Consider the following 14,562-nt stretch of genomic DNA (forward strand, 5'->3'; position numbering starts at 1 on the left):
TTTATTTTGTTATCTGTGCCTTTGGTGTCATATCATAGAAATCATACCAAATCCAATGTCATGAAGATTTTCCCCTATGTTTTATTCTAAGAGTTTTATAGTTTTAGCTCTTACCTTTAAATCTTTGGTCCATTTTATGTTAATTTTTGTATATGGTGTACAGTAAGTTTCCAACTTCATTAGTTTGCATGTGGCTATCCAGTGGTCCCAGCACCATTTCTTGAAACAACTATTCTTTCCCCCATTGACTTATCTTGGCATCTTTGTTGAAAATCAAGTGACCATAGACACATGGTTTTATTTATGGACTCTCAATTCTACTCATTGATCTATATGTCTATCCAAATGCCAGTACCATGCTGTCTTGATTACTGTTGCTTTGTAGGAAGTTTTGAAATTGAGAATTGTGAGTCCTCCTACTTTGTTCTCCTTTAATAAGATTGGCTATTATAGGTTCCTTAAACTTCCATCTGAATTTAGAATCAGTTTGTCAATTCCTAGAAAGAAGTCACTTAGGTATTTGATAGGGATTGTGTTGGATCTAGAGATCAATTTGGGGTGTATTGCCATCTTAATAATATTGTCTTCTAATCCATGAACTTTTTTCCATATACATACATGTTCTTTAATTTCTTTTACCAATGTTTTTTGTTTTCAGAGTATAAGTTTTGCACTTCTTTTATTAAAAGTATTCCTAATATTTATTCTTTTAGATGTTATTGTAGAGTGGAATATTTTCTTAATTTCATTCTTGGATTGTTTATTGTATAGAAATATAATTGACTTTTATCTATTGACTTAATATCCTACAAACTTGCTGAACTTCTTTATTAGTTCTAAGAGTTTTTTCGTGGATTCTTTAGGATTTTTTATGTACAACATTACGTTATCTGAGAATAGAGATAGTTTTACTTCTTCCTTTCTAATTTGAATGCATTTTATCTCTTTTTCTTGCACAGTTGCTCTGGCTAGAACCTCTGGCACAATGTTGAATAGAAGTGGTGAGAGTGGACATGCTTGTCTTATTGATGATTAAGGAGGAAAACAACTATTCTTTTGCCGTTTAGTATAAAGTTAGCTTTAGAGTTTTCATAAATGCCCTTAATCAGATTGAGGAAATTCCATTCTGTTGCTAGTTTCTTTAGTGTCTTTTTTTTCCTCATGAAATGGTGTCAGACTTTGCCAAATGCATTTTCTCCATCTATTGAGTTAAGTATGTGGTTTTTGTTTTTTCTTATATTAATATGGTGTATTACATTAATTGGATTTTTTTGAATGTTAAACCAACCTTGCTTTCCTAGAATAAATTCTGATTAGTCATAGTGTGTAATTCTTTCTATACATTGCTGGATTTGATTTTCTATATTTTGTTGAGGATTTCTGTGTCTATATTCATAAGAGTTAATTGGCCTGTAGTTTTCTTATCTTGTGATATCATTGTCTGGTTTTGTTATCTGAATAATACTGGCCTCGTGAAATAATGTAGTACTTTTTCCTCCTCTTCTTTTTGAAAGAGTTTATAAAGAATTGGTTTTAATTCTTCTTTAAATATTTGGTAGAAATCACCAGTGAGTACATTTGGGCCTGGGCTTTCTTTGTGGGTAATTTTGATAATTGATTCAATCTTCTGACTTGTTCTAGGTATATTCAGATTGTCTACTTCTTGAATTAGTTTAGTAGTTTGTATCTTTCTATGAATTTGTCTATTTTATCTAAGTTATCTGATTCTTGGCATATAATTTTCCATAGTATTCTGTTATAATTCTCATATTTTCTATATGGTCAGTCTTAATGTCCTCTCTTTCACTGGTGAGTCTAGTTATTGGAGTTTTCTCTCTCTTTTTTATTTTTTTATTTTTTGTGAGGAAGTTTGGCCCTAGGCTAACATCTGTTGCCAATCCTCCTCTTTTTTTGCTTGAGGAAGATTGGCTGTAAGCTAACATCTGTGCCAATCTTCCTTTATTTTGTATGTGGGTCTCCCCCACAGCATGGTTTGATGAGTGGTGTAGGCCTGCACCTGGGATCCTAACCCATGAACCCTGGGCTGCTAAAGCTGAGCCTGCTGAACTTAACCACTACACCACAGGGCTGGCACCACTCTCTCTCTTTTTAAATGAGACTAGTTGAAATTTTGTCCATTTTGTTGATTTTCTAAGGACCAAATTTGATTTTGTGAATTTTACGTATTGTTTCTCTATTCTCTTTTCTCTACTTATTTAATTTTTACTCTAATTTTTACTTTTCCCCTCCTTCTGCTTGCTTTTGGTTTAGTTTGCTCCTCTTTTACCTTTGACTTAGGTGGAAAGTTAGGTAATTGAGTTGAAATGTTTCTTTTTTATGTAGGCATTACAGATATAAATTTCCCTAAGTACTGTAAGTAACATCCCATAAATTTTGGTACGCTGTGTTTTCATTTTCATTAATGTCAAAATATTTTTTAATTTCCATGTTGATATCTTCTTTGATCCATTGGTTATGTAGAAGTATGTTGTTTGATTTCCACATGTTTGTGAGTTTCCCAAATTTCTTTCAGATATTGGTTGATTTCTAATTTCATGCCACTGTAATAAACGAACATATTTTGTATTATTTCTATCTTTTTAAATTCATTGAGGTTTATTTTATGGCCTAGCATATGGTTTATCCTGAGGAATGCCCCATGTGCATTTGAGAAGAACGTCTATTTTTCTGTGGTTGGGTGAAATGTTCCATAAATGTCTGTTAGGTTTATATTGTTGGTTTATAGTATTGTTGAAGTCTTCTTTTTCTTTGTTGATCTTCTGCATAGGTGTTCTATCCATTGTTGAATGTAATATTTTGAAATCTCCAACTGTTATTGTTGTATTGTTTATATCTCTCTTAATTTCTGTCAATTTTATTTTCATGTATTGGTGCTCAGTTATTAGGTGCATATATGTTTATAATTGTTTGATCCTTCTGATGGATTGACCCTTTTATCATTATAAAGTGTCCCTGTTTATCTTACTGGCATTTTTTAAGAGTCTGTTTTGTCTGATATCAGTGTAGCTGCTCCAGCTTTCTTATGGTTGCTGTTCGCCTGAAATATCTTATCCATCTTTTTAATTTTAATCTATTTGTAATTGAATCTCAGGTGTATCTTACTATAGACAGCATAGTTGTATCTTGTTTTCTTTGCAGTCTAACAGTCTGTGCTTTAATTGACATCTGTAATCCATTAACATTTAATGTTGGTATGTATACAAAGGATTTCTGATGCCATTCTGCTTTTATTTTCTATGTGTCTTATGTCTTTTTCACCCCTCTATTTCTCTTTTAATGATACCATTTTATGAAGTGGATAATTTCTACTGTAACATTTTAATTATTTAATAATTTATCACTATGTTTTTGAGTCATTTTCTTAGTAGTTACTCTAGAGTTTACCACATACTTATTTTAACTTATCAAAATCAACTTCAGATTTATACAACTTAATTTCAGCAAGATATACAAACATGACTTTTTATAGCTCTATTTCTACTTCTTCCTTTTTGGGCTGTTTTGTTGTATATATCATATCTAAATATGTTATAAACCCAGCAATACTTTATAATAATTATTACTTTATATAATTTTAGAGAGTTTGTATTGCTATGTCTTCAAGGTCACTGATCTTGTCTTCTACAATATCAAATCTACTGTTAATCCCATCTTGCATTCAGTGTATTTTTCAACTCAGATATTTTCATCTCTAGTTTGATTTTAGTCTTTTATATACTTTCATGTCTCTGATGTAACTTTTTGAACATAAGGAATACTTTTACAATAACTGTTTTAATGTCATTTACTGCTAATGCTAACACCCGTGTCAGTTCTAGATTAATTTAAATTCATTACTTTTCTCTGCCTTATGGGTTGTATTTTCTTTTTTTCTTTGCATGCCTGATTTTTTTAGGGTAAATTATTCCCAACTACTGACACAAGACCTTTTTGAATACTCTAATGCCCAGCAAATTATAAGGCTTTCCAGTCTGGCTGGTGTGAACAGTCACTATTCCCAGTCCTGTGGAGCACTGGGACTGTTCCTGTAGTCTTTCTGGATTGTTCTTTCCCTGTCCTTGGATAGTTTCCTTACATGCATGCACTGATGAGCTCAAGATGTAAGGAGAAGCCTCTGCAGACTTCCAGTTGCTATTTCTGTTCAGCTCTCTTCTCTGCGTGCCTTCACCTTCGATTGGCTGTCCTGGCCTCTCCAATTCACAACTCTGTCCCCTCAACTCAGTGAGACTGCTGGGCTCTGTTAGGGCTCCTCCTCCCTGCACTGTGTCCTGGAAACTCTCCAGGAAGAGAGGTGGACAATTTTAGGCTTCACTTCTTTTGTTTCCCTTCTCTAAGGGATCACAATCCTTGTGCTGCCTGTTGTCCAAGGTCTGCATTCCATTATTTCATATATTTATCTGAATTTTTAGTTGTTTAAGATAGGAGAGTAAATCTCATCCTTTTTACCCATCATGGCCCAAAGAAAAAGTCCATGAACTGAGTTTCTAACTAAAATTGTTTAAATTTTAATTTTTTTTTCTTTTTTCTTTTTTTTTGCTTGAGGCAGATTGCCTTGAGCTAACAATGTGCCAATCTTCCTCTTTTTGCTTGAGGAAGGGTCACCCTGAGCTAACATCTATTGCCAATCTTTCTCTATTTTGTATGTGGGTCACTGCCACAGCTTGGCCACTGATGAGTGGTGTAGGTCCACACCAGGGAACCGAAACCGGGATGCCAAAGTGGAGTGTGCTGAACTCAACCACTAGGCCACAGGGCCAGCCCTCTTCATTTTAATTTTTAAAAACTTATTTGATTCTTTTGAAAATCAGATAGGTTATATTTAATTTCCTATTTTCTGCAGGCATTTTCAATTTTTCATTTTTTCTTATGTCACATATGTATGCTTATATGTTTATATTATATCCTGGTTATGTTATATTCTATGCTTCATAACTCCAACATGGAAGTTTTATGAGTCTATGTATACTACTCTTTGTTTCTACTGCTTCTCAATCATCATCTTTTTTCCATTTGTACTTCTACATTTCTTGCTATGAGCTGCTTATTTTCCTTGTGTAATTACTTGTGTAAATTCTTTAACACCTAGGTTAATTGTAGATTTCTGTGGAGATTTTTGTTTCTTTCTCCCAGTTGTTGGGTCATGATTAATCCAGGACAATTATAAACTAAATTCATGGCACAAAGTTCTTTTGGCCCAAAATAGTAAAGCACATTCGGAGTACAAATTACAGGAGGGCTAGCTCATAGTTGAAAATTCTCAGAAACAGTTTGCTCCTTTTTAATTTTACTGGCTCAAAGGCAAATTTCCTAGGAATACTCTTGTATCAGGGGATGAAGCAGGTTTTGTTTTGTTTAATCCTTACTCTGAGGATATGAACCTTTTTTCCCCAGATTTTCAGGGAGGGGACGTCGCTTATGCTCCCCACATGAACAAGCTCTGGGCATCATGTCCTGTCTATTGCAGCTCTTGAGCCTGAGAAAACCAAAGCTAAGATTTTTATAGATTTGGCAGATGCCCTAAGGAGAAAAACAACTTCTCTCTGGATTATTTGCCCACATTTATATATTGGTCTAAAGGATTATTCTCTGGATTGTTTTGCTATACTTTCAGATGCTTTTTATATTTTATCAATTATTTTTAGTTGCTTTTAATGGAGGAGGCAGCCTTAAAACCTAGCTTACCATATTACTGGAAATGGAATCCCCATTAACTATTTTTTTCATTCCTACTACTTATCCAGCACCAGGGTAGGTTCTAGAATACAAGTCAGTCTAAACCAATGCTACTTAGTGTGGTCTGTGAGCCAGCGCTGGCCTGTGAGGAGTTTGTTATCAGCCCACAATAAGACATATACAGGAATGGGGCTGAGCTGGTAGCGTAGTGGTTGGGTTTGCGTGCTCTGCTTCAGCAGCCCGGAGTTCGCAGGTTCAGATCCCAGGCATGGACCAGTGCACCGCTCATCAAGCCATGCTATGGTGGCATCCCATGTACAAAGTGGAGAAGGATGGGCACAGATGTTGGCTCAGGGCCAATCTTCCTCAGCGAAAAGAGGAAGATTGGCAACAGATGTTAGCTCAGGGCCAATCTTCCTCACCAAGAAAAAAAAAGAAAGAGAGAGACAGAGATATACAGAAATTGAAAGTGAGCATAAGCAAGTAAACCTCTACCTTATCATGTCCCAGACTAGTAATGGTCAAGGAAAAGATGAGCATTTATGTCATGTCACTGGATATGCCAAAACAGTTTGATTATTAGCTATTCATGGACCAGAGATTGAGTAGCATGATGTCTAAACTAGGATGTTTTTTAGACTTTTGTTGGAGTCACATAAATACTCATAAATGTTACGGATACTCTCTTAAGAAATATGTACATATACAAAGAAATATAAAAGTTAATATAAAATGTCAGTGTATATATATGGATCCTCTGAAGTCTTATAGATCTTGGTTTTTTAATCCTAGCAAGAGACAAAGGCAGGGAGAAGACATTTTGAGTAATCACTTCATCATCCCACAATGACACTCCAGTTATTTGTGAGTATAACCTAGAGTAGACAAAAGCTGGACCCCGTAACAGGCTATCAAAGGATTAAGTTGAAAGATGTCATTTATTAGTCACACATTCATCCAACTAAACCCAAGTCCCTGCAGTGTACCAGATCAAGTTCTGGTCTCAGATCACTGCTCCAAAAATTGACATTTGTCATTCTTTTTTCCATCTCTCTTGCCCAAACTCCACCCCTAGAACCTGTGCCCTCTTCCCACGTTAGGAGAATTTCACACTTTAAGAGTCTTGGTAGGAGGCAGAGAGCACCATCTTTTTTTATTTATTTATTTATTTATTTATTTATTTATTTATTTATTTATTTATTTATTTTTTGTGAGGAAGATCAGCTCTGAGTTAACATCCCTGCCAATCCTCCTCTTTTTGCTGAGGAAGACGGGCTCTGAGCTAACATCTATTGCCAATTCTCCTCCTTTTTTTCCCCAAAGCCCCAGTAGATAGTTGCATGTCATAGTTGCACATCCTTCTAGTTCTGTATGTGGGATGCCGCCTCAGCATGGCCGGAGAAGCAGTGCGTCGGTGAATGCCCAGGATCCGAACCCGGGCTGCCAGTAGCGGAGCGCACACACTTAACCACTAAGCCACAGGGCTAGCCCCAAGAGCACCATCCTTAAAAGAGGAAAACCTACTTTCCCAAAGATTCTTGCAGTTGGACACAGCATGAGGCTCCACCAGTCGGGTGACCACTTGCTGGACTCTGACTCAGGACGTGGTGACAGAATGGCGGGGACTGTGCAGAATGCATTTGGCAAAGGTGGCATGAGTGGCAGTAGTGTCATCCAGTTGCCAGGAGCAGCACAGATAGCAATCACAGGGTCCAGTGTCCAGTCTCAGGAGAGTTAGCGGTATGAGCAATGGCATCTGTGTCTAGCAGCAGTGGCAGTGATTCCTACGTGGTACCCAAGGCCCCAATACTTTCTCTTTATCTATCAATATTCATTTATGTTTGAATTAGAACAATTTGGAATCCGTTGCTCTCACCAAGAAGTGAGTGAGAAATCCATGTAGGGAATAGTTTCAGAGAGCAAGGATTCAGAGATTTTTTTCCAGCTTTACTGAGATATAATTGACATATAACATTTTGTACGTCAGAGGTGTACAAAATGTTGATTTGACATGCTTATATATTGCAAAATGATTAACATCACACAGTTAGCTAACTAACACATTCATCACGTCGTATAATTGCCATCTCTGTTTTTGTGGTGAGAACATTTAAGAATTCTTAGGGGGCTGGCCCCACAGCGCAGTGGTTAAGTTCCACGTGTTCCACTTTGGAGGCTCAGTTTCGTGGGTTTGGATCCGGGGCATGGACCTACACCACTTGTCAGCCACGCTGTGGCACGACACACATATAAAAAGTAGAGGAAGATTGGCACAGATGTTAGCTCAGGGCTGATCTTTCTCAGCAAAAAAAAAAAAAAAAAAAAAAAAAAAGAATTCTTAGAAGCTTAGATATTTTCCTTTGCTGAGCTGATAACCACTTCCAAAATCTTCCAGCTGGCTATCACCCATGGTACAGAAACAACATATATCTCCTAGCATGTGATTTGCCTCTTTCTTCCCCGGGAGAAAACATTTAAATGTGGATTTAAGACCCCTCCCTACCCTGAATGCTCTCTGATGACAGGCATCAATGGTTCCCAATCTGGCTGAGCACCACCATTGCTTGTGGGCTTGTTTCAAAATACACAAACATCTCCCCAGACCCACCATTTCAGAATATTGGTCATGGAGCCCAAGAATCACTTATTTAACAAACCCTACCTCTGAGGCTCATGCACAGCCATATGGGAATCCTCGTCTATTTTCATGCTACGAAATGTGTGCTCTGAAGACCACCAGCATCAGCACCAAACTGGTTATAAATGCAGAATCTCACCCTCTACTCCAGACTGTCTAGATCTTAGTGAGATATCCAATGGAAACCTGTGCACAAGAAAGTTTGCAACTCCCTGATCTCTGTGCCTTTCAGAAGCGGTGTGAGAACTGTGCAGTCTTCCCTGGGTATGTGGTCTGATCAGATCCCTTAGCACTGGAGGGTCCAGGGTTCAGTCCTTATTCCTTTGTCTTCTATAACTATCATTCCCTTTGTGACCTCATCAGTTCGCAAGGCTTTAAATATCATTCATATGGTGTCACCTAACAAATCTATTTCTCTACCGCAGACATGTCTTCTAACTCCAGACTTCCATATCCAATTGCTAAAACTAACCTCACTTGCATCTAATAGATGTCTCTGTTTCAACTTTCCTAATTGAATGTCTATGATGCTGCTTCTTCCAATGTGTTTCTTCTAGAGTCTTCTCCATTTCCAGTGAAAGTACTCCATATTTCTACTTACACAGTCTGAACTTTGGGGTGTCCTCCTCGACCCTCTTTCTCATAACCCAGACCTAATTCATTAGGAAATGCTGTAAAGCCCATCTTCAGAATGCATCCAGAATCCAATCACTTCATATTATTTTCCCTGCTCACACCCCAAACAAAGCCACCAACATCTCTAGCCTGGAACACGGCGCTAGTTTCCTCATTTTCTCTACTGGTTGGCCGCCTTCACTTCTTGATTCTGCACAGCACCAGACTGATGCTTCTCAAGAGAAGTCACACTAGCTCACTCTTCTGTTCAAAATCATCTTGTAACTGCATATCTTTCTCAGAGAAAAGTCAACACCTTCCAATATCCTCAAGGCCTCCGTGACTTGGGTGTAATTCAGATCTCATCTCAATTACTCTCTGCTCCAGCCACATTGGTCTCTTCGCTCTTCATTGAACACGCAGACACTCCTGCCCTAGTGCATTTGCACTGGAGGTTCCCCTGCCTGGAAAAACTTCCCCCATATATCCTCATGGATAATTTCTTCATGTCCTTCAAGTCTTTACTCAAGGTCACCTTCCCAATGAGGCCCACACTGACCACCCTAGGAAAACAGCCATCTTCCCTGTCCCCACACTCTTATAGTCTGGGTCATCTTCCTCAAAGCACTTAAACTTTTAACATATACATTTCCCCTATTTACTGTTCTTATAGCATACAGTCTGCCCCTCACCACAGGAACACATGCTCCACAAGGCTGGCAATTTTTGCCTGTTTTTAGTTCACTGAGGTTTCCTAGATGCAAAATTATTTTGTCATATATCTGGCAAACAACAATTATCAGGTGAATGAATGATCAGTGTAGAGCACCTCCCTATCCTAGAGACAGTACCTTTATTAATGTAACCTCAGGTCACATGCTGTTTTGTGGCAGCTACAGCACAACGTCCACTCACACTGACATCAATGCCGCCTGTACTTTTCTCACAAGTGCTGCTCTCCCCTCCCTCCCACAGCCACACTCCTGCACACACACACACAATTGTATTCAGAAAGCACAGACCTAGGTTTATGGGTCCTATTTTCCAACCAACTGTGAATCTAAAGTAGACTCAACTTTGCAAATCCAAGAGTTTGGATCTGAGCCAGCACTAGGATGACTAGAGCTGAGGGCAGAGAGAGCGGGTAGGCTGCAGAGAAGATAGAAACCCAACAGGAATTTATGTAAGATAGGAAACTATAGGATCCCTCCTCTCTGCTAATTCTAAAATTTGGTTCTTTAAGAAGGGAGAAAAGGTGGAAAGAACAATCCAGGAAACAGCCCTAGAAAGAAGGAAAGAGCTGGATAAGTCTGAAAATTCATCTCTCGATGCCAGAGTCTCCTGTGTGCAGGGGCCACGTGGGCCTTGTGGGGACAATGACAGGCCAAACGACTCCTGCTGCTGTCAGAGACGGGAGACACCCAGAGGAGAATGAAACCATGCTAAACATGAAAAAGAACAGGAATAATCCAAAAAAAAAAAAAAAACCTCAAAGAAACAAAACATAAACACAGAAATGGTAGGGGCTGAGGTCTGGACCTAGGCCTGACCCTAGGCTGACCCAGCCACAGGCACCCCTCGCTGTCCACGGTCCTGAAAACATGACGGTGCCCAGGTGACAGACATCTGACTTGCTGTGATCACAGGTTCTGGTGGGACAAGGTTCTAACTGAGGGTACCGGGACAAACGAGCAGAGAGATGACCCAGCTGAGGAGGGAGCAGGTCAAAGCCCACGATGCACAGAGCAGTGACAGGGCACAGGCCCCGTCCACACTCGGCTCCTCAGTCTCTCCTGTCCCCACCCACACCAGACTCAGCACAGTCAACACACAAATTCTAGAAGGTTATCAGTGTTTCCATTTATTTCCTCTCTCAAACTTTAGGAAATTTTTCCTTTAATTGACATATCAATGCCTTATGACAAAAATTAGAAAAAAGAAATTCATATCCAGATTCTTATTTTCAATAAAGAAGCAAATCATTACTACTCAGCCCAACATGAAGTTAAGACAGGGATGGAGATGGCCCAGCCCGGCCTCTGCTGGAACAGGAAAGTCCATCAGGGGAAGAACACAGGTCATTGTGCAGAGGGGTCATGATGGGCAGGCAGTGGGCCAATCTCCCCACCTCTTCACATTATACTAACAGGAACACAGACACATTCACATGCCAGTTGTAGAAAGAGAAGTCAGGGGATCTCGAAGTCACAAAGTAGGAGCGTGAACACACCTTGCATCACTCAGTCCCCCACAAGGCGCTGTCTCACACTGTAAGACAAAATAATCATGAACAAATTCAGGTCAGTCACATAAGTGTTGACATTCTCAACAGCCCACCACATGCTCAATAGGTCCCCACTCAAAGAATCCCCATAACCCACTCCTGTTCCCTCTGACCCAACTCCTCCCCGACTTCAGGCCTCCAGGGTCTCACCTTTAGGATCTGTGAGAGACACATCAGAGCCCTGGGCACTGTCACTTTCTGGAGTAGAACAAAACAAGACATGGTCAGAGCCCACAGGAGATGAGACTAAAGGAGGAACTATGGGGCGAGTGAGCTCCCCCCGTGTGCTCCGTCTACACTATCTCAAGGGTCTCAGATATCAACCCCTGATTCAAACTTACCTGCAGCCTGAGTGTAGCCCCCTCTATTTTCACCTGTGGCAAGAAAACAGGGAGAGGCCTCCGTCATGAGATCCTAGAGGAACTCCCTAGTCCTGAACCACAAAGAAGTTTCCAAAACCACGACTGAAGACCCAGGGCAGCCTCAGGAAACGTGAAGAAAGGGCATGTGTGGGGACGGGACCAATTGCCCTCCTGGAGCTCTGTCATCACTAGGGACCTTCCTCTGACCTCCAGTTGCAGGAATCAGGTCCCCACCACCAGAAGTATCATGGTGAAAAAATCTGTCTTTCATTTTCACAAGTGCTTTACAAAAGAGTGTTAGCTATCAACTCCCCAGTGGCAGGTACATGTGTTTGGATGGTACTTCCTATTAATAAGGCAGGGTAAACTTCTACCCGGGGTGTGAAACCCCCCAGTGGGACAAGAAAACTCAGGCCCTACCCCTTCCCTACCTGAGCATTTCTTCCTCCAGATCACAGCTCCAGTGACCACAGCTCCAGCGACCACAAAGAGAACCAGGCCAGCAATGATGCCCACAATAAGGATGATGGACTGAGAAGGCGGCTCTGGGAAAGGAAGGGAAAGTGAAGGGCTCTGCCTCAGGCCTCAACCCTGAACCCTGCTGAAGTTCCCCAGAAGGGCTCCTGATTTCCCTGAGAAGAGGCTCTGAGCCCACATCTCCCTCCTCACCCCATCTCAGGGTGATGGCCTCAGGCAGCCCCCCGTGCTGCACATGGCAGGTGTATCTCTGCTCCTCTCCAGAAGACACCACCACAGCCACCCACTTCTGGAAGGTCCCGTCCCCAGCAGGCCTGGTCTCCACAAGCTCTGTGTCCTGGGTCAGGTCCTCCCCATCACGCTGCCAGGTCAGGGTGATCTCCGCAGGGTAGAAGCCCAGGGCCCAGCACCTCAGGGTGACCTCATGGTCAGAGACGGGGTGGTGGGTCACGTGTCTTTTGGGGGCTTCTGAGAAGGAAGAATCGAAATTTCACACTTTCAGTTACTTCCAGGGGCCACTAAAATAGCACTCATGTGACCATCCTGAGAATGGATAGGATGATTGGTTTGGAAGGAGGAAGCACAAAACCCAGACACCAGCTTGAACTTGGGGATCTGGGATATAATCTCCTATTCCTTGGAAGGTTCTAGAATCAGGGTGAGAGCCCAGGATAGGAGGCTCCAAGTCTCAAAGGTGAACAACACAGAGTAATTGTCCTGACCTTGGTGGAGGCTGAATGACTCAGAAAAACTGGATTTGGACCTGCAAAGACGTTCTCAGGCCGAGAACAAGGCCTTGAGACACAAAGATAGCAGCCACAAGATGCTACCAGAATCAAAGGGAACCAGTGACGGGCGATTTCAGGAATGGTCTCCTCTTCTATTTTTTTAAGAAACTGGATTCCTTAATTCTCCTTTAGAGAAGGGCGGGCCCTCTGGACAAGTCACTAGTACAGAACATGAAAACATGGGTGGATTCCTCCGTCTCCTGAGGGGCGGTATTCCGGCACTGATTCTATTTCCCTCTCCTCTCTGTGGGATGTCAGTCCCAGCCCGAGATGAGATCAGGAGGCCCTGCAGCCCCTCGTACCCTCGCGCTGCAGCGTCTCCTTCCCGTTCTCCAGGTATCTGAGGAGCCACTTCACGCACTCGCCCTCCAGGTAGTTCCTGTCGAGCTCCGCTACACCTTTCGCCTCCCAATTGCGCCGGGTGACCTGAGCCGCCGTGTCCGCCGCGGTCCAGGAGCACAGGTCCTCGTTCAGGGCGAGGTAATCGGCGCCGTCGTAGGCGAACTGTTCATACCCGCGGAGGAGGCGCCCGTCCGGCCCCACGTCGCAGCCAGACATCCACTGGAGGGTGTGAGACCCTGACCCCGCCCCGCGGTCAGCCCCGCCCACTCGGCCCCCGCCCCGCAGGGATTAAACCTAAACCGAAAATGAAACCGGGAAAAAGTCCCCGCCCGCTCCTCCCGGGTCGCGGGGCCGGGCGGGTCCTGCGGTCTCGGGGTGAATCTCGGACCCGGAAACTCGGGGAGACCCCGGCCCGTCCGTGGGGATGGGGGTCGTGACCTGGACCCGGGCCCCCCTCGCTCACCGGCCTCGCTCTGGTTGTAGTAGCCGCGCAGGATACTCAAATTGTCTCGGAAAATCTGTGCGTGGCCCTTGGCCTTCCGCGTCTCGCGCTCCCAATACTCCGGCCCCTCCTGCTCCACCCACGGCGCCCGCGGCTCCATCCTCGGACTCGCGGCGTCGCTGTCGAACCGCACGAACTGCGTGTCGTCCACGTAGCCGACGGCGATGAAGCGGGGCTCCCCGCGGCCGGGCCGGGACACGGCGGTGCCGAAATACCTCAGGGAGTGGGAGCCTGGGGGCGGGGAGGGGCTGAGACCCGGCCCGACCCTCCTCCCGGCGCGGGTCCCGGGTCCCAGGGTGATGGGGCCGGGAGGGGGGACGGGACGTGTGGGTCGTGAGACGGAAAAGGGGCAGTGGGAGACCCGAGTGGGTGAGAGGAGGGGGCAGGAGAAAGGAGGGGTCAGGGCGGGGCGGGGCCGAGGAGGGGCAGGGGGTCTGGGCAGGTGTCCGCGGAGACGCGCCTTCCCTGGGGGGGTCCTGCGTCCCCGCCGCGTGGTCCCCTCGCGCCACCGCCCGCAGAGGCCGTTTCCTTCCGACCCCGCGCTCACCCGCCCAGGTCTCGGTCAGGGCCAGGGCCCCCGACAGCAGCAGGAGGAAGGTTGGGGGCATCATGACCCTCTCTCTTCCTTGGGGTTTGGGGAGAAGCTGAGTCCTGGCGGGTCAGTAGAGACTTTAAAACCGGGAACCGAGGAGACGCTGAGTGGCTGCTCTAGAAACCGGACACGCAATGGGAGTGAGAACCGGGGCCGCGTCATGAGTCTCCAGGCGGGAGGACCTGACAGTTTGTGAGAGGGAGAAGTGAAACTCAGGGCGATGAGGGCTCCTCAACACCGAGCTTCCCCGCCCCAGACCCTGAGAGCC

At 43.5% G+C, this 14,562-nt stretch overlaps 1 protein-coding gene across 4 annotated transcripts in view; it reads right to left on the reverse strand.

The window, feature by feature from the left end:
• LOC131413915 (class I histocompatibility antigen, Gogo-B*0103 alpha chain-like) overlaps positions 1-14,325 on the reverse strand; it is a 158,828-nt gene extending 144,503 nt beyond the window's left edge. For 2 of the 4 annotated variants that reach the window (XM_058554914.1, XM_058554916.1), the window contains exons 1-7: positions 14,250-14,325; positions 13,664-13,933; positions 13,161-13,436; positions 12,263-12,538; positions 12,025-12,138; positions 11,573-11,605; positions 11,382-11,429 (exon numbers count right to left, since the gene is read on the reverse strand). In XM_058554914.1, the coding sequence (XP_058410897.1) occupies positions 11,382-11,429; positions 11,573-11,605; positions 12,025-12,138; positions 12,263-12,538; positions 13,161-13,436; positions 13,664-13,933; positions 14,250-14,313 (1,081 nt within the window). In that variant the 5' untranslated portion in view covers positions 14,314-14,325. Of the gene's footprint in view, positions 1-10,792; positions 11,216-11,381; positions 11,490-11,572; positions 11,606-12,024; positions 12,139-12,262; positions 12,539-13,160; positions 13,437-13,663; positions 13,934-14,249 lie in introns of those variants that run through there. The other 2 variants (XM_058554915.1, XM_058554913.1) reach the window with 2 other exon arrangements.
• Positions 14,326-14,562: the final 237 nt, after the last annotated feature.

Source organism: Diceros bicornis, chromosome 14 (genome assembly GCF_020826845.1).
Source record: "Diceros bicornis minor isolate mBicDic1 chromosome 14, mDicBic1.mat.cur, whole genome shotgun sequence".
NCBI classification, from domain to species: Eukaryota; Metazoa; Chordata; class Mammalia; order Perissodactyla; family Rhinocerotidae; genus Diceros; species Diceros bicornis.